General features: G+C 38.6%; 1 protein-coding gene across 8 annotated transcripts in view; it reads right to left on the minus strand.

Annotated features, from left to right (window-relative positions):
• The window catches only part of ABI1 (abl interactor 1), a 126,379-nt gene extending 103,551 nt beyond the window's left edge, over window positions 1-22,828 (minus strand). For 2 of the 8 annotated variants that reach the window (XM_007081316.3, XM_007081318.3), the window contains exon 1: window positions 22,540-22,823. In XM_007081316.3, coding sequence (XP_007081378.1) covers window positions 22,540-22,656 — 117 coding nt within the window. In that variant the 5' untranslated portion in view covers window positions 22,657-22,823. Of the gene's footprint in view, window positions 1-22,539 lie in introns of all 8 variants that reach the window. The other 6 variants (XM_007081310.3, XM_007081315.3, XM_007081313.3 and 3 more) reach the window with 6 other exon arrangements.
• Window positions 22,829-23,130: the final 302 nt, after the last annotated feature.

The following is a 23,130-nucleotide window of genomic DNA, read 5'->3' on the forward strand; positions in this document are numbered from 1 at the left end:
ATCACCATGAAGCCACAAAGATTAAAAAAACAAGATCATTATACGATTTATACTGTTCATGAAGTCAAAACATCTTGGTGGAAGCAAATTTTTTCTAGGACTTCTAACTGTAAAAGTAATGTTTTATTGCAATTCTTCTCAGTGATGTAAATATTTACTCCTCCTCTCACCTTAAGTCATCTCACCTCTTCACTCAAAATCAAAGCAAAACAGGGGCGCCTGGGTGGCTCAGTCGGTTAAGCGGCCGACTTCGGCTCAGGTCACGATCTCGCGGTCCGTGAGTTCCAGCCCCACGTCGGGCTCTGTGCTGACAGCTCAGAGCCTGGAGCCTGTTTCAGATTCTGTGTCTCCCTCTCTCTGACCCTCCCCCGTTCATGCTCTGTCTCTCTCTGTCTCAAAAATAAATAAACGTTAAAAAATTAAAAAAAAAAAAATCAAAGCAAAACAGGGGCACCTGGATGGCTCAGCTGGTTGAGGGTGCCACTCGATTTCAGCTAAGGTTGTGATCTCACTTCGTGGGATTGAGGCCCATGAAAGGCTCTGCGCTGGCAGCACAGAGCCTGCCTGGGATTTTCTCTCTCTCTCTCTCTCTCCCTCTCCCTCTCTCTCTTTCCCTCCCCTGCTTGCATGCTCTCTCTCAAAATAAATAAACATTTTTTAAAAATCAAAGCAGGGCCACCTGGGTGGCTCAGTCAGTTAAGCAACCAACTTCAGCTCAGGTCATGATCTTGCCAGTGCCAAGTTCAAGCCCTGCATTGGGCTCTCTGCTGACAGCTCAGAGCCTGGAGCCTGTTTCAGATTCTCTATCTCCCTCTCTCTGCCCCTCCCCCATTCACACTCTGTCTCTCTCTCAAAAATAAATAAGCATTAAAAAATAAAAATAAAAATAAAACCAAGCAAAACAAAACAAAAACCCAGAGAGTACCAGGATTTTCACCATGGTACAGATAGCACCATGCTGCCTTTCTTCCTTTTCTTTTTTGGTGTGTTTGCTTTGGGTGGTTGGGGGCAGGGGGGAGGGAGGAACAAGGATAAGTGGAAGAAAAGCACAACTGAACTGGAGATAACTGGCTCTATATTCCACAAGATATTAATAAACACTAACATAATAAATCCACTAATGCAAGCAGTTCATACAAAAATGATTTATTTAGACCTATCAATCAATTTTCCTGCATTTACTTACTTATTCATTGGTTTCTGTTGACTATGTCAAAGGTGTCTACACAAAGGAACAGAACACATATCAGGACATAGCAAAAGCACAATTTCATCTTATCAGTATTAAATTTAAAACATAGTTTCTCTGTTTTCAAATGTGGGAAACACTGAACTGGTTATCTACAGTTTAATGACAGTGGTCTGGCTGTTTTTTGACTGAGATCTCATCTCCTCAACTACCCTCCCCTACACATCAGACACCATCAAAATTTTGCAAACTACTTGTAGCTCTCTCAAACATGCCTTGTACACACGCTGTTCCTACTACCTACACCTCCCTTGCCTCCCAACCTCCCCTGCCCCTTAACTCTTTAAACTCATGACTCAGTTAAACTTAGTCTTTATGAGAAGTCTTCCCTAAAACCCCTAAACACTGCACTGTTCCTCAGAAGTCTCTCTCAAAATTTTCTTTTTTAAAGGGACAATTCTCAATCAACATGTAAGTCCACACATGTTTTGAAAGTGCTTATAAAAAGATTCTAAGTGTCTAAAAATGTCAACATCTATAATACAGAAGATTATGACAGAACATCAAAATTAACATCAGAAGGAAAAATCTGCACCACAACCTCCTGCTATCATTCTATACAGCCAGAGACCTTGGAGTCCCTTTCCTCTCTTTCCTCCCTTTCCTCCCTCTCCTAGCTTCTGCCCACACAGACAGCTAACAGTCAAGCCTTATTCCTATTCTCCAACCCACTGCTCTGTCAATCAATTTAGCTGTGGAGGAGTAAAACTTGGGAAGTGTCTGAACCAACTGTGTACTAACGGTTGAAAAGAGAAGGTCTATAGATTCACTTCTATGTCTGCAAATTACCTTCTGTAGGCGTATTCGCTTTATACTGGAGGAGAATGGCTACAGGTAAAAATAAGTCATCTTTGAGTTCTCCCTTTCCCTATCTACCCATATCTCTCCTTAATCAAGGCTTCCTGATGCTTGCATTTATTTCTTCCTTTTCAATCTCAACTGCAGCTATCTCAATTCAAGAAATATTCTTTGCATCTAGACAAATACAAGTCCTCTAACTAGTCTTGTGGCATCCAGTCTGTCTCTTCACTAACCCATCCTGCATCAATGCCAGATGAATCTTCCTCAACTACCTCATCCTTTGGAAGGATACAAAACAAACTTGACAACAGTTTGGAGAAGGAATGAGTAGGAACATGGGTAGAATAAGAAAGGGGATTTATAGGTTTTGCCTTTAATACAACAGTATTATTTGCATCTTTTATAAGAACGTATTCAATACTTAAAAAAGAAAAACACTGCTTGACATTTTTTCTAACCACAAGCAAAATTCTGATTGATTGCCAAAATTAAAATTGAAAACTCTTCCAAAATAACAATTATTTTCTTCCATACAGAATATTTCCTCATTTAAATTTAAGTACTAAAGATCAATTTTATCCTCTCTAAATTTAAGGCTTCTGTTTAATCTATTTAATCTTCTATTACTCAATGATTTTTACATAACTATATCACATATAATAGACATCACAACATGACATCACAGTACTTACCATAGCCTTTCATAAAGACAGTAAGTATCTGTTGAATATCAAATAACTATTTGTTGAACTACTTCTAGCACATCCCTATAGCCTCAAACACTCCTTTTTCTAGAAAAGAAAAATAAGTAGTCAAGCCTACCACACTGATTCTAGGCACTAGAGATTTTAGATTAATTCACTACCACTTAATACCATCAACTCTAAACTAGCCTCCCCCCAGTCTCTTCTTGGGCTCCTTCCAATCCATACACAAGCCTCCTTCCAATCTGTTCTCCACTCTTAACATGAGTAATCGTTTTTAAAAGTAAAAATGATAACATCATCCCATTGCTTAAAACTTTCAATACCTTCTCATCAGCCTCATAAAAAAGACCAACTCGGGGCACCTGGGTGGCTCAGTCGGTTAAGCATCCGACTTCAGCTCAGGTCATGATCTCACAGTTTGTGAGTTCGAGCCCCGTGTCAGGCTCTGTGCTGACAGCTCAGAGCCTGGAGCCTGCTTCAGATTCTGTGTCTCCCTCTCTCTCTGCCCCTCCCCCTCTAGTGCTCTGTCTCTCTCTGTCTCTCAATAATAAATAAACATTAAAAAATGTTTAAAAAAATAAAATAAAAATAAAAAAGACCAACTCTTTGCTCACTATACTCTAAAGCAAACACAGGTCTGTATCGTTCAAAATCACTCTGTGCTCACTCACCTTTTGGCACATATATAAAAATATAAATGTGTGTGTGTGTATGTGTGTGTGTATGTATATATATATATATATATATATATATATATATATATATATTTATATTTCTGTTCCCTCTGGTAAGCACATTGTTTTTCCTTCTCTCAAAACTTTTTGGCTAACATACATTCACTCTTTAGATCTCAACTCTAACATTATTTCTTTGATACACCAGGCTGGGTGGGAGCATCTTTTTATCATTTTAAAATTAGTATTTCATACTCTTTCATAAAAATCATATAATTTGAACAAGTTCCTATTACATACATATTCCAAAATTTTTAGCATTGTTGAAATTTGGAGAAAACAGATATATGAAACTTTAAGTATTTCAAAATTAATGCCACTGAGAGGTAAAATAAACACAAATAAGACCCAGAATATAAAAACTATCCAAATAATTAACATAGTATATGTTAAGAGAATTCCTACATAAGGAACTTTAAGTTTTTTATGAGGTATTACCCAAGCTACTTTAGTCAGAGATGCCCAATATATATGTAGTGCTATACAGTCATACCTAAAATTCAGATGTCCATTATTACCACAGAAGGAAGACATTAAGTCTATTATACTAAACCAATCATCTATACCAAGTTTCTCGAAATGTGGTCTGCAGACCTCTGAAAGTACCTAAAACTCTTTCAGGAGGTTCACAATGTCAAAACTATTTTCACGATACTAACGCTATTTGCCTTCTTTTCTGTGTTTACATTTGCAATGATGGTGAAAAAGCAAAGGTGAGAAACCACGAGCCTCCTAGCATGAATCACGTCAGTTTCACCAACTCTACTAACAGCTGTTGTGGTCTATACTGCTAAGGGGGGGGGGGGGGGCCTCATTTAAAAATGTTCTTGAAAAATAGGAAAAAACACTAATTTTATTAAATCTTGATCCTTAAGATGACTTTTATGTGACAAAATGGAAGTAAACAAAAAATACTTCTACTGCATTCTAAGTATGATGGCTACCTTTAGGAAAAAGTACTCATGGAATTTATCTTCAAGCTGAAAAAAGCCACTTTTCAGTGGAACTTCAAAAAACGACTTTAAAAACAAGCTCACTGCTACTTCAAAAAACAACTGACAGACTATGATTAAGATGAGCCTATCACTTCAAGGAAAATAATTGTTAATATCTGTTGCCAATGCAAAATTCAAGCTCTCAAGCAAAAATTATAATTGTTGAAAATCTGTATCCATCAACCTGAGCCTGAAAGCTTTTCACTACTTTTCCAAATGACCTATGCAACAATTTCTAATGTAATGGAGTATAAAATGTTCACTGATAATGGTTTCAGAGTCCACACTGCAACCAACCTTTAAGAAACTATTATGCAACGAGTTTTCTTGAAGTACAAAGAAAAATTATCCACAATTATATAATCAAAATACTCCTCCCAAATCCAACTCCTCCTTCCAACTACACAAGTGCATGAAGATAGATTTTCTCATACACTTCAACCAAAATAAAATAACAGGTTGAATGCAGAAATAGATGAAAATTTAGCTATTAGCCAGTCACTAAACAGATTTGCAACAATGTAAAAACAGTGCCATTCTTCCCATTAAACGTTTTTTTGTTTTGTTTTGGAAGACTATCATTTTTCAAAAAATATATCATTTACGTTAGCAGCAACAAATCCATTACATGTTATGTTTACAGAATTAATAACATGCTTTAAACTTTATCTAATTATTAATGCAGTAAATATTGAAAGATATAACCCACCAAAAAAAAAAAAGTTCTCTGAGGTCTTCAATACTTGAAGAGTTAAAGGAGTCCTGAGACTATACGTTTCACTACTATGGATCAGCAGAAAACTGCTCAAGAGATAAAGATTCTAACATATCCTCACCTACATTTCCTCTCTCAATAAGACTTGGAAAAACTAATTTTAACAAAAAGGTTTTAAGAATGTTTAAGGGGAATCATAGTTCATAACAACTGGAATTGAATCATTTCCTGAAAAACCTATGTATTAAGGTTTCTTGACAGCTTAATTATAACAAAGTAAACATTTAAACATCTGCTAACAAGGAAATGGAAGGAACAGGTGTAAGTAAATCAGAGATCTTTTGTTTGTTTGTTTTTTTGTTTTTTGGTTGTTTTTTTTTTTTTGGAGAAAACTGAAGAACTCAGAAAAACTAATGAAAAGCACCGGAACTGTAGGGCTAGAAATCACACACAGAGGAACAAATTTTACTAAAAACCATTAAAATTGTCAATCTGGGGATTAAGGAGTGTACTTATGATGGGCACCAGGTGATGCATGGAATTACTGAATCACTATATTGTACACCTAAAACTACTTTAACACTGTATATTAACTAGAATTAAAATAAAAACTTTAAAAAAATTTTAAGTAAAAATTAAGAGTTGTCACTCTGGACACTGCATACTTCAAACTGGTCCTTTTACAGAAGATAAAAGAGAGTTAAAGGCTGGTGACGATAAAACTAATTCAGGATGGAATGACTCTTTTACACTTTATGTAAACTTCTAAGAACTTATGTGCCAGGTATTGAGCAGGCTCTAGAAATACAGAAATAAACAAGACAAACCTAGTCCTGCCGTCTCGGAGACTGGCATCAAGTGTCAAACAGGTGTAATGAGTGTTACAGAGGAAATACATAGGATTCTATGGGAGCATCTAACAGGGTATAAAATGACCTGGAGGGACAGGGAAGAGGTCTCTAAGGAAGTAATCTCCTTATAACTGTCATCTACCAACATCCACATCACTGGAGGGACTCTTAACACCTAGCTCACTAATTCATCACTATTCCTATTCTTATTCTTAGTGATGTCAACATAACACTCAGATAATCCACCAAAAACCCTTGCCTCTCACTTGACCTCCTGAACTGAAACAATTTTTTCTTCCATTTTTTCTTCATCACAGTCAAAAACTCCCATGGTCATCACTAGTAATTACACCAATTTCAAAAATCCCACATTCTAAACACACATCTCTACAGTTTACTTACTCTAGGATCTCAATTTCAACCTCCTTTCACACCAGAGGATTTCATACCCATTAATTTGCGCATTTTTCACTATCCATGTCCCAACTAAGACATGCTGTTAAGTATAAAATATGTCAGATTCCAAAGACTTAGTACAAAAAAAAAAAAAAAGGTAAAATATCCCTTTAATTAACTATGCTGGTTGTTTATTATAATAATTATATTTTGGATGCACTGGGTTATCAAAACCAATTTCAAACTGTTTCTTCATAGTTTTTCTAATGTGGCTATTAGAAAATTTTTAAATCACGTATGTCCCTCACATTGTATTTCTGTGAGATCGTGCTAATCTCTTCTGTGATGACTCCTAAACGTTGATCTCCAAACTCTGACTCTTTCCTAAGCTCCAGAATGACCATCTGGCCTATTTGGTTGTCTAATTAGTGTCTCATACTTAACAACCAGTACTCTTGATATACTCCCACACGTGTACTATGATCTTCTACTGGCATACTTAGAAAAAAAATTTAAACTAGGAGTCATCCTTAGATTCCTTTTTTTTTTTAATTTTTTTATTACATTTATTTTTGAGACAGAGAGAGACAGAGCATGAACAGGGGAGGGTCAGAGAGAGGGAGACACAGAATCCGAAGCAGCCTCCAGGCTCTGAGCAAGCGTTCAGCACAGAGCCCAACGCGGGACTCCAACCCACGAACCGTAAGATCACGACCTGAGCCAAAGTTGGACACGTAACTGACTGAGCCACCCAGGCACCCCAGATTCCTCTCTTTCCCTCACACCCCACATCCAATCCACCAGTAAGTCCTGTTCGGCTCTGCCTTAAAAGTATCCAAGCTGTTTGGGGCGCCAGGATGGCTCAGTCGGTTAAGCTTCTGACTCTTGATTTCAGCTCAGGTCATGATCTCAACGGTTCGTGAGTCTCAGCCCGCATCAAGCTCCTGCTTGGGATTTTCTCTCTCTCACTCTCTCTCTGCCCCTTCCCTGCTTGCACACGCTCTCTCTCGCTCTCTCAAAATAAATAAACTTTTTTTTTTTTTTTAATATATCCAAGCTCTCCCCTCAATTCCCACCCCACCACTAAAGTACAAGCAATTCTCACTTCCTGCCTGGACTACGACAATACCATCCCTGCTGGCTGATTCTGCTCTTGCATTCCCTTCAGTACATTTTACACTCAGTAGTCTGATTCGTTTAAAAAGTAAATCAAGGGGCGCCTGGGTGGCTTGGTTGGTTAAGCATCCAACTTTGGCTCAGGTCATGACTTCATGGTTTGTGAGTTAGAGCCCTGCATCGACTGTGTGATGCTTCAGATCTTCTGTCTCCCTCTCTCTCTGCCCCTTCCCTGCTAGAGCTCTTACTCAAAACTTAATAAATGTTAAAATAAAAAAAAAAAAGTAAATCAAGTACTCTAATGATAACCCATCACTTAGAATAAAATCAAACCTCTTTTCAAGGCTTTCAACACCCTATATCCTGACAATCTCTCTGACCTTTCTCCTACCAGTTTCCCTCTCCCTAACTACCCCCTAGCCACATTACCCTTAGAAAGATTTTTCCTTTTCCTCAGATCTTCACATGGAAGATGCCATATCTACCCTCCAGGTCTCAGCTCCAATATCACCCTCACAGAGTACCACTTCTAACTTCCTTAAAGAAGTCCTTCTTCCCAATTCAAATTTTTTGTATCTTGTCACCCCATTTGTCTTTTTTTTTTCTTTTTCTAGCCAGGTCAGAGTAATATTGGGTTTATTTGCTTTGTTGCATTTAATTTTTTTTTTAATATAGTTGACATACAGTGTTAGTTTCAAGTATACAACACAGTGATTCAAGTCTATACATCATGCTATGTTCACCACAGGTATAGCTACCATCTGTCACCATACAGTGCTATTACAGTTTCACTGACTATATTTCCTATGCTGTGCCTTTTATTCCCATGACTTATTAATCCCATAACTGGAAATCTGTATCTCCCACTCCCCTTCATCCATTTTGCCTACCCCCTCTTCCCTCTGACAACCATAGTTTGTTCTATGTGTTTTTAAGTCTGATGTCACTTTTTGTTCATTCATTTTAGTTTTTTAGATTCCACATATGAGCTAAATCCTATGGTATTTGTCCTTTTTGGTCCAAATTATTTCACTTAGCATCACACCCTCTAGGTCCATCCACGTTGCCACAAATGGCAAATTCTCACCCTCTTTCATGGCTGAGTCATATTCCATTGTACACACATACCACATCTTCCTTATGCACATGTCTATTGATGAACACTTAAGTTGCTTTTGTATCTTGGTTGTTGTAAATAATGCTAAAATAAACACAGGAGTGCATATATCATTTCAAATTTGCTACCCAGTAGTCAAATTATTGGATCACGTGGTATTTATATTTTAAATTTTTTGAGGAACCTCCATAACTGTTTTCCACAGTGGCTGTACCAATTTACATTCCCACCAACAGTGCACAGGGTTCCTTCTTCTCCATATCCTCATCAACATTTGTTATTTTTTGTGTGTGTTTTGTGATTTAAACCATTCTGACGGGTATAAGGTGATTATCTCATTGCGGTTTTGATTTGCATTTCCCTGATGATTAGTAACGTTGAGCATCTTTTCATGTGTCTGCTGGCCATCTATCATTATGCCTTCTTTGGGAAAATACCTATTCAGGTCCTCTGCCAATTTTTTACATCACTTTGTTTGTTTTCCCATTTAATTTTCCAAACAACACTCTTTGTTATCTGAAACAGTCTTATTTTTTGGTGTTTACTGTCTGTCTCATCTCTATAATGAAAACTTCATAAGGGTAGATAACTTGCTTTACTCACTATAGTATCTCTGGGACCTAAGAATATACCTGACACATAGTAGGTATGCAAAGGATTTTCATCAAGTGAAGAATGAATGAATAAATACAGTAATTTTTTCTGAACTACAAGACCTGACAAATGATAGTATTCAGACTGAGAAGAACTAGTTTTCTAGTCAAAGAGAATGACATTAGGGGTGTCTCTGTGGCTCAGTTGGTTGAGCATCAACTCTTGATTTTGGCTCGGGTCATGATCCAAGGATTGTAGGATCGAGCCCTGTGCTGAGCATGGAGCCTGCTTGAGATTCTCTCTCTCTCCCCCTCTGCCTCTCCCTCACCTGTGCTCTCTCTCGAAAACTAAGAAAAAAGAAAACAGAGAGAGAATGACATTTGCAAAGGCAGAAAAGAATAAAATTTCAAAACCTGAAAACCAAATATGACTGGTAAGATGAGGGCAATGGGATGAATGCAGCAAGACTAGAAAGATGGGAGCTATGCTATTACACAGGGGCCTCTTAGGTCTTATTGTGAGATTGTATACTTATAGGGAATCAGTGAAAGATTTTTAAGCAGGGAGTGACAGGTTCCACGTCCTCTCTTTCCCTGTGCCCCTCTCCTCTGCTTACGCTGTCTAAAAGAAAAAAGGGGGAAAAAATAATATAAAGACAATTAGAAGCCACAGCAGTTGTCTAAGCTTTACCCTGGGGTGGTAGAGATGGAATAGGCAAATTTAAGAGATACTTAAGAATCAACAGGACCGCTTACAGATGAATTGGGAGGAGGGGACAAAGAGGAATAATGGAGTCAAGAATGATGCCTAGGTTCTAGGGGAGCCTGGGTGGCAGCTGAGCATCCAACTCTTGGTTTTGGCTTAGGTCATGATCCCAGAGTCATGGGATGGGGCCCTCTATGAAGCCTGCTTAGGATTCTCTTCTCTCCCCCCCTCTGCCACTCTCTAAAAATAAAAGTAAACTAAAATAAAATAAATGATGCCTACGTTTCTAATAAATGAGTGAGTAGACAGTAGTAGATTGGGGAAAGGTAATGAATTCATTTTCTAGCACGTTAAGTCTGAAGCACGTGGGATTCAAACAAGCAGAGATATCAACTAGGCAATTAGATATACGGATCTAAACTTCAGCGGAACATAGATCGTTCAGATGGGAATAAATAAAACAGCCTAAAGTGGTATGTATATAAAGGAGCTCACACAAAGCCACTATGATACTTAAAGGTTGGGTGGGGAGTTGGACAAAATGGTTGAAAAGGAGCAGGAGCTATAGGCTTCCAGTTATGGAATGAATGTCACAGGAATAAAAGGTACAGCATAGGGAATATAGTCAATGATATTGTAATGGCATTATATGGTGACAGATGGTAGCTATACTTGTACTTAGCATAGCATAATGTATAGACTCCTTTCTAATCATTACATCATACACCTGAAGCTAATTTAACATTGTGTATCAACTATACTCCAATTAAAAAAAAAAGAACAGGGGCGCCTGGGTGGCTCAGTCGGTTGAGCGGCCGACTTCGGCTCAGGTCACGATCTCGCGGTCCGTGAGTTCCAGCCCCGCGTCGGGCTCTGTGCTGACAGCTCGGAGCCTGGAGCCTGTTTCGGATTCTGTGTCTCCCTCTCTCTGACCCTCCCCCGTTCATGCTCTGTCTCTCTCTGTCTCAAAAATAAGTAAACGTTAAAAAAAAATTAAAAAAAAAAAAAAAGAACACCCAGTACCTTAAAAAAATATATTAAAATTTAATTTAAGTAAATACTTAAAGGAGAACAAGGGGCCGGAGACTAACAGGAAAAGTAGGAAAGAATATCAAAAGTAGGAAAGAAAGCCAAAGGATTAGCTTTTCAAAATAAAAAATAGCCACTTGTATAAAATGATGCTGAGAAGACAAGCAAAATGAGAAATAACCAGTGTTCAATGAATTTTGCGGCATGTAGGTTGCTGAACATAATTTCAGTGGAGCAGTGATGACAACAAAGCAAAACATGTTAAAGAGTGAATGCAAAGTGAGGAATGGAGGAAGGTGTAGAAAACAGTTTAATAAAACTCTAAGCAACATAAAATGAGACCAATTACTACATGGATCTATGAAGTCAAAGTATAATTTTCTCATACAGGAGAGACTTAAGATGTTTTGATTCCAACTGCACAAATTCAGTAAAGAGAAGGAAAGATAGAAGAGTGTAAATTTTCTGAAAAAGTAAGAGAGAATGGGACTCAGAGCAAAGATAAGGATGGACTTTAGCAAGAAAGCAGGACAACTCTCCTTCATTACAGTATGAAGGAAATAGGATGGATAAGGATGCTAGTAGGCTTGGAGATACAGTGGTAAGAAATGATATGTTTTCTATAATGAGGACTACTTTCTCTATGGAATAAAAGATGAGAAAGGAAAGAGATTTTAAAAGGGAAGAGAAAATTTAAAACCATTTACAGTGAGTGGAAGAATATACTGATGTGAAAAATATAGGGAGATTGCTGGGTTTTAAAGGCCCACTTTTGAGTAGTATCCGTAATTTTAAAATGGAACTCATAATCCCTTTCCATCACATTGCTTTTTAAAATAAGTATTCGTTGGGGGGCACCTGGGTGGCTCAGTTGGTTAAGCATCCGACTTCAGCTCAGGTCACGATCACACGGTCCGCGAGTTCGAGCCCTGCGTCGGGCTCTGGGCTGATGGCTCAGATTCTGTGTCTTGCTTCTGATTCTGTGTCTCCCTCTCTCTCTGCCCCTCCCCCATTCATGCTCTGTCTCTCTCTGTCTCAAAAATAAATAAATGTTGGGGCGCCTGGGTGGCTCAGTCGGTTGAGCGCCGACTTCGGCTCAGGTCACGATCTCGCGGTCCGTGAGTTCGAGCCCTGCGTCAGGCTCTGTGCTGACAGCTCAGAGCCTGGAGCCTGTTTCAATTCTGTGTCTCCCTCTCTCTGACCCTCCCCCATTCATGCTCTGTCTCTCTCTGTCTCAAAAATAAATAAACGTTAAAAAAACAAAAATGTTTAAAATAAATAAATAAATAGATAAATAAAAATAAATGTTAAAAAAAATTAAAAAAAAAAAATAAGTATTTGTTGGGGGTGCCTGGGTGGCTCAGTCGGTTGAACGTCCAACTCTTGATTTCGGCTTAGATCATGATCTCACAGTTCATGAGATTGAGCCCCACATCAGGGTTCTCTGCTTAGGATTCTCTCCTCTCTATGCCTCTGCCCCACTTGCATGCATGCACATTCATTTCTCTCTCTCTCTCTCTCTCTGAAATAAATGAATAAACATTTAAAAAATAATAATATACACTTTCATTAGTACGGTATTTTTGTTCCCTTTAAGTTTCAAGGAGATAAAAAATAAATATTTGCTCTAATTAAAAGCAGCTGAGACTATCCAGACGCACATCTTGCATACTATGCTTCATTTAAGCTCAGTAGGAATTGATGTTTGATTTAATAATTACATAATCTCACAGAACTTTCAGAATTTTTGTTTTTAAAATGAAATATTTTCTGCCTTGGCAATAAACAATATAAATTTACCAACTACACAGAATAAACTTTAGATACATTTTTTTAAAGGCTGTACAGAGGGGCGCATGGGTGGCTCAGTTGGTTGGACGTCTGACTCTTGATTTCAGTTTTGGTCATAATCTCAGGGTCGTGGAATCAAGCCCCATGTTGGACTCCGCACTGGTCATGGAGCCTGTTTACTATTCTCTCTCTCACTCTCCCTCTGCCCCAACCTCCCCCCACACACACACTCTCTAAAAAATAAAGCAAATTAAAAAAAATTAAAGGCTGTGCACAGAAGTGATTTTAAGATTTTATTTTTAAGTAATCTCTATACCCAACATGGGGTTCAAACTCACAACCTTGAGATCAAGAGTCATATGCTCCACCAACTTGTAACTGTCTAAGCCATATGTTTCTAAAAAGTTTAAAATTGCACAATTACCATATTTAATATAACTTTAGTAATCAGGGGGGAAATTATGATGATACAGAAGTGAAAAATTAGGCTCTCAGCCTTAATTTCTATCAATTTACACTGAAATTCTCAGTATATGTTGATGCCTGGAATTGCCTCATTATACCACAATATAATGGTACTACAGTGCAAATTTATATAGTTATATATTTCACAACAAAAACATTATGAACCACTAAGTATATGTGTGTGTGTGTGTGTGTGTATGCAAAAATTGAAGAGAGGCACTCAAACAAGTACCATACATGAATATTCATAGCAATATCATTCACAATAGCCAAAAGTTAAAAACAACTCAAATGTCCATCAATAGATGAATGGATAAACAAAATGTGGTATATACAGAATATTACTTGGCCATAAAAAGGGATGGGATTAAGTACTAATACATGCTGTAAAATGAATGAACCTCAAAAATACGATGCTTGGGGCACCTGGGTGGGTCAATCATTTAAGCATCTGTTGATTTCCACTCAGGTCATGATCTCATGGTTGTGGGATCGATCCCCACGTTGGGCTCCTTGCTGAATGTGGAGTCGGCTTGGGATTCTCCCTTTCCTTCTCTCTCTGCTCCTCCCCTACTCATGCTCCCGTGAGCACATGCAGGCTCTCTCAAAATAAGTGAGTATTTTAAGAATAGGGGGGTGTGGGTGGCTCAGGTGGTTAAGCATCTGAATTCAGCTCAGGTCATGATCTTGTGGTTCACAGGTTTGAGCAGCCCAGCATGAGGCTCTGTGCTGACAGCTCAGAGCCTGGAGCCTCCTTCGGATTCTGTGTCTCCCTCACTCTCTGCCCCACCCCAACTTGTACTCTGTGTCTCTCTCTTTCTCTAAAAATTAATAAAATGTTTTAAAAGTTTTTTTAATATTTTAAATATACATCATGTTTAATATAAGTGAATGAAGCCAGAAACAAAAGACCATATATTGCATAATTCCACTTATATGAACTATATAGACTAGGTAAATTCAAAGACACAGAAAGCAAATTGGTGGATGTCAGGTATGAGGTGGGTAGGGATAGAGACAAACTGTTTAATGAGTACAGGGTTACTTTGAGGGGTGATGAAAACGTTTTGGAACTAGATCAAGGTAATGAATGCACAACACTGTGAATGTACTAAACACTACTGAACTGTATACTTTAAAATGATTGGTTTTCGGGGCCCCTGGGTGGCTCAGTCGGCTAGGCATCTGACTTCAGCTCATGATCTCAGTTTGTGTGTTTGAGCCCCGCATCTGGCTCTGTGTTGACAGCTCAGAGCCTGGAGCCTGCTTTGGATTCAATGTCTCCCTCTCTCTCTCTGCCCTCCCCCACGTACTCTCTCTTTCTCTCTCGAAAATAAACATTAAAAAAAATTTTTTTAAATAAATAAATAAAATGATTAGTTTTCTATTATATGGATTATACCTCAATAAAAAGATTCTTGCTTGGGAGCTCCCCTCTACTTGTTATGTGGGATGATCCTTGATATATGAATTGCTTAATAAAGCCAATTAAATTCTCAAAAAAGAAAAAAATCCATCATGAAGCAAATAATATAGCTGTATCTAATTAACTTACGGCAGGAATCACTAACAAAATTAGCTATAAATTAAAAATATATTAACTACAAAAATATCTATGTTGGGGTGCCTGGGTGGCTCAGTCGGTTGAGCGTCCGGCTTCGGCTAAGGTCATGATCTCACAGTTTGTGGGTTCAAGCCCCGCATCAGGCTCTGTGCTGACAGCTTAGAGCCTGGAGCCTACTTCAAATTCTGTGTCTCCCTCTCTCTCTGCTCCTCCCCAGCTCATGTCTGTCTCTCTCTCTCCTTCAAAAATAAAGAAAGAAACATTAAAAAAAATTTTTTTAATTATATATATATATATATATATATGTATACATATGTATAATTAGCTATCTTAAAACCCTCTACTCCTTTCTGTCACCAATAAATTTTAATAACCGACATTATCTTTGTTCTCCACATATAAAAGTTATGCAATGGATTTAATAATAAGCCTTTATCTTCTAGGGGTACATATACTAAAATATTTATGGATGAAATGATATGCAAAAGATAGGCTTTAAAATAATGGTAGGGAAATTTAAGAGGAACACAGATGAAAGGAGACTGGCCATGAGTTAGTAATTGTTAAGGGTGGGTGATAAACATAGGAGGATTTATAATACTATTCTCTCCATTTTTTTAGTATGTTTGAAATTTTCCATAATGAATTTTTAATTACTGTGTTATTAGTAAAATAAGACTTAAAATTAGTTTATTTACACTTTAAGCTATATTTGAAATAGCCCTACCAATATTCTTTAACATAAATCACAATTCTGCCAACATTTGCTCAAGTTGCTAAAACATAGATACATATCAAAAAATTACAATCTATCTGATAACAAATACACATTATCTTCCTTAGGATGTTTTGTTTTGCTTTCAGATTTTCTTCACAAACATCAGTTCACTACAAACCATTTCCAAGAAAATTTCATTTTGTATATAAAGAAAATTAGTAGATCCAAGGTTAACGTATCTATTTCAGTTGACACAGAGCAATGACCCTAGAAAACTTCAAGTCTCCTTTCTAAGGAATTAATGTTTACTGTTAACATGATCAGATCAGTTATTTCCTTTAAAAATAAAATCCAGGGGGGGAGGGGGGATGGTCTAAACGGGTAAGGGGCATTAAGGAATCTACTCCTGAAATCATTGTTGCACTATATGCTAACTAATTTGGATGTAAATTTAAAAAATAAAATTAAAATAAATAAAATATAAAATAAAATCCAGGGGCTCTTGCCTGGCTCAGTCCACAGAGCATGCTACTCTTGATCTCATGGTCATGAGTTTGAGCCCCACGTTGGGTGTAGAGACTATAAACAAACAAATTTTAACGGCTTTTAATTATTTTAATTTAAAAAAATATTTCTTTTGAGAGAGCGAGAGAGCATGCACATAAGGGAGGAGAGACGGGCAGAAAGAGAAAGAGAGAGAATCTTAAGCAGGCTCCATGCTCAGTGCAGAGCCCTACTCAGGGCTCAAACCCATGACCCTGGGATCACAACCTGAGCTGAAATCAAGAGTCGGACACTCAACCGAGCCACCCAAGCACCCCGATAAATAAACTATAAATACATAGAAATAAAACCCAATAATTGCTATTTTCCAAATATCTTCTCAATGCTGTCATTTTTTCAAAATCCCTTATTTTGTAGTATAGTGTCTTACTAAACATTAACAACTAAAAAGTTTCTGGTTCTGGGGTTTGACTACTATTTCTTCTAAAATCAAACCATAATTTCAATAGAGATCACGATCAACACAAAGACATTAGAAAAAATATACAGCTCCCCCCAAATTCAAACTTTTTAAATTTACTTTTTTTTAGTAGTCTCTACACTCAATGTAGGGCTCAAACCCACAACTCTGAGATGAAGACTAACATCATGAGTCACATGCTATTCCAAATGAGCCAGCCTTGCACCCCTCAAACTTTTTTAATGCCCTTAAATTAGCATTTAACTACTATTTTAACCTTACTTTTCATACCAACATGAAATTTTTATGGAATTACATCTACATAAACTCCTAATGTTTGATTCAACCTCTTCTCCCAATTTTAGTGCTCTTCCTTTCTGGCTAATATATTTCCTGTCTGTTAACTCACAAATGTCGTAGGACAAAATTCCTAGGACAAATTTCACTCAAGATAAATAGGGTTTATCTAAACAACGACAACCCCTGATCAGACCCCCATATGCCCAAATACCTTTCTTCTACTACAAGGAGTAATAGCATTCTTTGGCTATCAGAACCAACCAGAGGAAGCAGAAGCACACAGGAGGAATTAGAGAAGTACCCTCATCCTAAGGGATTATTTTAACAATTTTCTAAAAAACCATGTCCAAAAGACATAACCATGGTAAAACTCAGGATTCTAAACAGAACAGGTCTAGATCAAAGCACCACAGGTAAAGTTCTTATTAGCATTAAAGTTACAAAAGGAAAAAGGAGAGGGGACACTTGTTTTAATACAAACCTTTTTTTTTTTTTTTTTTTTTTAAAGTAGGCTCCACACCCAGCACAGAGCCCATCACAGGGGTTGAACTCATGACTCTAAGAACAATACCTGAACTGAGATCGAGTCAGAAACTCAACTGACTAAGCCACCCAGACGCCACTAATACAAACTTTTAAATATCACACAACCATAAAAAATAGTCCATATTCTTGAGAGTATTAATTAAAAACTGATACAATATTCTATCTTTATGACTGGACTTTCTTAAGACCTAATACAGAAGGTCAGATCCTGTCTGTTTCATAGCAGCATTAATAAACATGTGGTAAAAAAATTTTTTTAATAAATAAATAAACATGTTGTGGCATGATATAGATCAATCTAACAATTAACTGAGGATCTTGCATAAAATTATGAAAAGCCCTGTTCTGTTTTACTTTAAATATAAATGTCCTAACATCAGTTTCACATGTACATCATTCAATATTTGTATATACTGCGAAATGATCACCACAATAAATCTAGGCAACATCCATCACCACAAGCTGTAATTTTTTTTCTTGTGGTGAGAATTTTTAAGAGCTATTCTCTCAGCAACTTTCAAATGCAAAATACTGTATTATCAACTACAGTCACCACACTGTACGTTATTACTAAAACCCTGTTTAATTCATATAGATTTCCAACCTGTATCTCTAATGTTGCTAGCCACTGCTGTACTCAAAATGCGAAGTGAAATTCTAAGAATTCCATCATTTCCAATCAATCCTAATCTCAATCTCCTGAAACTAGTTTGTGTGTAAATCATTAAAAACCACAATCTTTCAAGACTTGTTAATTTCTACTAATTATTCTACAAATTTTCTTATCACAATTGCAAAGCTGAACCAGAATTTAAATAACAGGCAAGGATGCATAGAAAGGAAAAGGATCCACTAAGCTCAATGAAAAGCGAGCCTATGATTCCTATAATTCAACACTTCAGGTGTCAAAGCTACCATCCTTTGGTGATGAAATCAAGCCTCCAAATTATTAACACACCACCTGTCTTATATTTGCAACGTGGAGCTCAAAAGGAACAATGGAAAATAGTTGTTAGGTTCCTAGTTTGCCCAACAAGAGTCTATTTATCCCATGACATTTCTGAATTAGTCTCTGAGTTCTAGACTCACTCAAGTCTAGAGACAGTGTGATATGGAAAGAACCCAGCCTATGAAGTCTCTGAGTTAGGCAGAAACCCTGACAGCCAATTACTAACTGTATGATCAAACAAAACTCACTTAACTTTCCTGACTCCTAATTTCCTCGTCTATAAGAGAATACTGCCTATCATGGAGAGCTTTTATAAGGATTAAAGATAATACAAATCAGGGTACCAGGGTGGTTCAGTAGGTTAAGCGTCCGACTCATGGTTTCCACTCAGGTCATGATCTCACGGTTCGTGAGTTTGAGCTCCGCATCAGGCTCCATGCTGACAGTGAGGAACCTGCTGGAGATTCTTTTTCTCTCTTTCTCTCTCTCTCTCTCTCTCTCTCTGCCCTGCCCCGCTCATGTACTCACTCTCTCGAAATAAATAAACTTTTAAAATAAATTTTAAAAATTTTTTTAAAAAGATTATATCAACCAGTAAAGGCTGTGACACAATAAGTACTCAATAAATAGAAACAATTATATTACCCTCTTCACACCAGCTTTTTATCCTCTCTGCTGAGGTAAGCACCCCATTCAGTCAGTATTCATTAAAAGGAACTTAGGATACAGAATCAGAAAATCTGGGTTTGATTCCAGACACTATGTAACACAAGAACAGAACTTTAGGCTAGGTATTTGATTCTGAACTGCAGATTGATCATCTGTTTGAGAAAGAAAGAATCATAGAATTATTGGAACTGACATTATTTTTAAACTAGCATACAGTGTGCAGTATCAGAAATGTTAGCTTTTACCTACTCCAAAGTATTCCTGCTCAAAATTACCTGCCTTCCAAGATCAAATGTGCATGAGCAATGAGCATAAGTTAACATCACGTGGAAAGGAAAACAAGGTAAAAACTAAGTAGCTCACTAATCATATCCCCTTCATACTCACAGACTTTAGAATATACTTGTTAATCCAAATGTAGCTCTTGTTGGGGGAATTCCAGGCGGAAAAATTAAATTAACAAATTAAGTTGTATGGAAGACTTTTACGGCCTTACCCAACCTAGCAATCTGCATGCCGAGAAACCTTAAGCAGCTTCTACTGCTTTTCACTTAGCTTATTACCTTCCTATTCCCCATAATAGTGCCCATGACAAAGGCAATACGGACCCTAACATAGAGCAAAGGGAAATGGCCAGATGAATTAAGTGTGTTCAAGTTGACGAGCGACTGTCCTTGACACAACCCACCAGAAAAATTCAAAGACAGAAAAACGCAAAGAGTTTTCTTCATACCTATATAAAAACCACTTTCTATTTTGAGTATCATTTCCCAACAGCAATTTCAAAAGGCCCATCCTTTTTACAATAATGGACTCTCTTGAGAAGTTATGCTATTAATAAAACAATTTAATAATTAAAGTCAACAGGACCCAAAGAGCTAATAAAGTACTCTAGGCTCAACTGCACTACAGCCAAAAGAACTCGTCAGCTAAACCACTCACCTGAACTGAACTGTACTTCCGAACTGCAGGACAACAAAATGAAAATTGAACTCTCAGGATAAAAAACACTCAGGCAATCAATTAACTCACCTTGGGTATAAAAAAATTCTCGAAACACAAGTGAGCGTGTATACTTTCCCTGGGAGGTGGTATGTTTACATAAGATGCTGGTTATAACCCAATCAGGGTCACAGAAAGGGAAAGATCTCCAAAGACACCTAAATGGATGTCTAGCACTATTTGTACCCTATTCACAGCACCAAAGTTAGCAGCACAGCATGTCACAAAGACAGCTACTACATCAACTTTCACAGTCTTCACCATCTTCTCAGCCTGTCCGAGCCTGACCCTGTCTGAGCATCTCAGGAAGGCAGCTAGCTAGTAGCCTGCAACATGCTGCCCAAAGTTTCAAGGCTGCTAAGACTACGTGTGAATTTCTTCCCCTCCCCCCCCCCAGCCCCACTGGTACCTCACTGGTATCAAGTTTAGGACCACCAAAAACAACTTGGGGCCACTAGCAGTGGCTCTTGGCAGCATGGAACTAGCAAGTTTAAAAAAGACTGCAGAAGAAATAATGACTTATCTAACTAGCAATACTACCAACGAAGTTTAAAAAGTGCTTCAGAGTTACGTGATGGTGACAGAAGGGGAAGAAGAAAGGGGTCACAGAGGAAAAATAAACAAAAAAATAAAAGCCTACGGCACACAACTACCTGAAAAAACAGCAGTCAACAGACAAGTTAAAACACGTTTGTATTTGCCAACACATAGCAGTTACCACACCATATATTTGTCAGATTTCCCAACACGCAAAACAAAAGTAGCCACCCCTTTATGAAGTACTTATTTACCGACTTCTACAAAGAAATGACTTCTCTGGATTCGGGGCAAATTAACTTCCTGTGCTTTGCGTTTGACTTTCAAAATCTTTAGAACCTTCAGCAAACTGAGATTCACCTCAATTTTTAGGCTTTTCGGGTTAAGCTGAATAAAAGTTGTATATTTTAATATCGATAAACTATAACTTTTCTATTTCAAAACTATATCCACATTTCTTTTGATTTTAGAGTTTTTTTAAAAGACTAACTACAAAGTTTACAAAAGCAAGCAATACAGTAGACATGGTGGGCATTCAACAAGTTTATTTACAACTCCTAAAGTAAAAGCTTGAAAAAGTTTATGAGACAAATTCCTACTGGTGCTGCTGAGGATACAATGTTACTAATACCGAAATTGAGAATTATTCAAAATATCCTGAAAACAGTATCTCCTTCTAAAAATAAAGAAAAGCATTTGCCAACCCAGAAACTGTTGGTTCTTAAAAATGATAATCACATGGGAGGCATTTCTATAAATACTTTGGTTCTGAATTACAATAACCCTAATCTTTCAAAGTACGTTTGGGTTATGCCTTAAACTAGCAAGCGAATTTCTGATGCCATTATATTGATACAAAGGACTCTGCTGGTTATCTGCTTCTATAGCAAACTGTTGGTTTACCCACTTAAAGATCTACAAACCAAACTACAACATAAATCACTTTCAATCTGTCATAAATAAGACCCCAAGAATCTCCTAATAAATTTACAATAACACTTTACATTACGATTCTAAGACTAAATATATTCGGCAATCTACTTGGATTCATATTCTATGCATTTACTTTGGTCGGAAAAAGAGAAACCTCAGAAAACGCAACCGGCGGTTACACCATTCTATTTTAAGTTACTTATAAAGCCAACAGTTCAAGAACTTTTGGGGAAGAGAGAGTAAGACATTTTTCCAAGTAGTTAAGAATAATTTACGTTTTATAATAACGACAATCATAACAACCTCTAGAATACCTTATAGTGGGATGGAAGTGAAAATGAGGAGAGGGTGGAAAAACCCGACTTGAAAACGGACAGCCAGGCAAATTCACAAACCTTCAATTAAAGGAATTTTGAGATTAACTTCTCTTATACGCCTTCCCTCACTTCCCACCCGTTTCCTCCTCTCCTCGGGGAGGTCTGTGTAATGTGACTCATGACAAATTTTTTAAAAAATAAATAAATAAAAGACACACCCTCTGGGTTAAACTGACATAATCGCCCCCACCCCGCCCTCCCCCGACACACACCCCGCTTTTCCTCCCCCTTCTGCTGCTCCTCCCCGCGCCTCGTCCCTGCCCTTTCCTCTCCTCTCTCTCCGTCCTAGACCCCTCTCGGACGGAGAGGCAGCTGGCTCTCCCGGACAGAAGCCCGGCGAATAGAAGGCTGCCGAAGGGGGGGGGGGGGGGGCAGCGCGACCCGGGGGGCCCAGCCCGAAAGGAGGCGGACAGCAGGGGGACGCCGGGCTGCGGCGGCGGCGAGCTCCGGGCTCCCTCGCCCATTTTCTCTCTCCCCTTCTATCGGTTTCAACCACCACAGCCACTTCCTGTATCTCAGCCCGACTCCCACAGCCTGGCCACTGGCTCTCCCCGGCTGGGGGCTGGGGCTGGGGTTGGGGTTGAGGGTGAGGCTGAGGCAGCCGCTGAGGTTAGGGCAGTTCCCCACCCCGCCCAGTGGGCTGGTCACTCGGGCGACAGGCGGCGGATCCTCGGCCCGGCGGGCCAGCGCCCGTCCGCCCGCCCGCGCTCCTCACCTGTATGTAGTTGTTTTCACAGTAGTCCGCCACCCGGGTCAGATTCTGGTAACTCTCTATCAGCGCCCTCTTGCCAGACGGGATCTCCTCCTCTAGTAACATCTGCAGCTCTGCCATTTTCCACCCCTCTGCATCGCTTCCTCTCGCGTTAAAGAGACAGAGGCAGCAAGGTCCGCGGAGGCGCCGAGCACCTCACAGCCCGGATACAAACCGCCTACCGCCCTCCCGCCTGGTATTGTGGGACGGCACCTCCTCCTCTTCCTCCTCACTCTCTCCACCCCGCTCCACCCACTTCGCGCAGCCGCCTCAAACACGTTCTCTCGCGAGCCTTCCTGTCTTTCCCTCCTCCTCCCCGCGACCACGAGATTTGTTTTTCTTTGGCATGGTCTTCTGGGAATTGTAGTCTGTCACAGCCTAAGCGCTTCATCAAAAGCGCATGCGTGTAGGGGAGCCTCCGAAACAAGAACGGGGAGGAACGTAAATGAAAACCCAGGGAAGGGACTTAAGTGCGAAGTTTCCTGACAACTCCGGCAGAGGGCGCCACAGGGTGATTCTAGAAAATAAAATCCTTTCCTCAAGAAAGCTGCGAAA

Source organism: Panthera tigris, chromosome B4 (assembly GCF_018350195.1).
Source record: "Panthera tigris isolate Pti1 chromosome B4, P.tigris_Pti1_mat1.1, whole genome shotgun sequence".
Taxonomy (NCBI): Eukaryota; Metazoa; Chordata; class Mammalia; order Carnivora; family Felidae; genus Panthera; species Panthera tigris.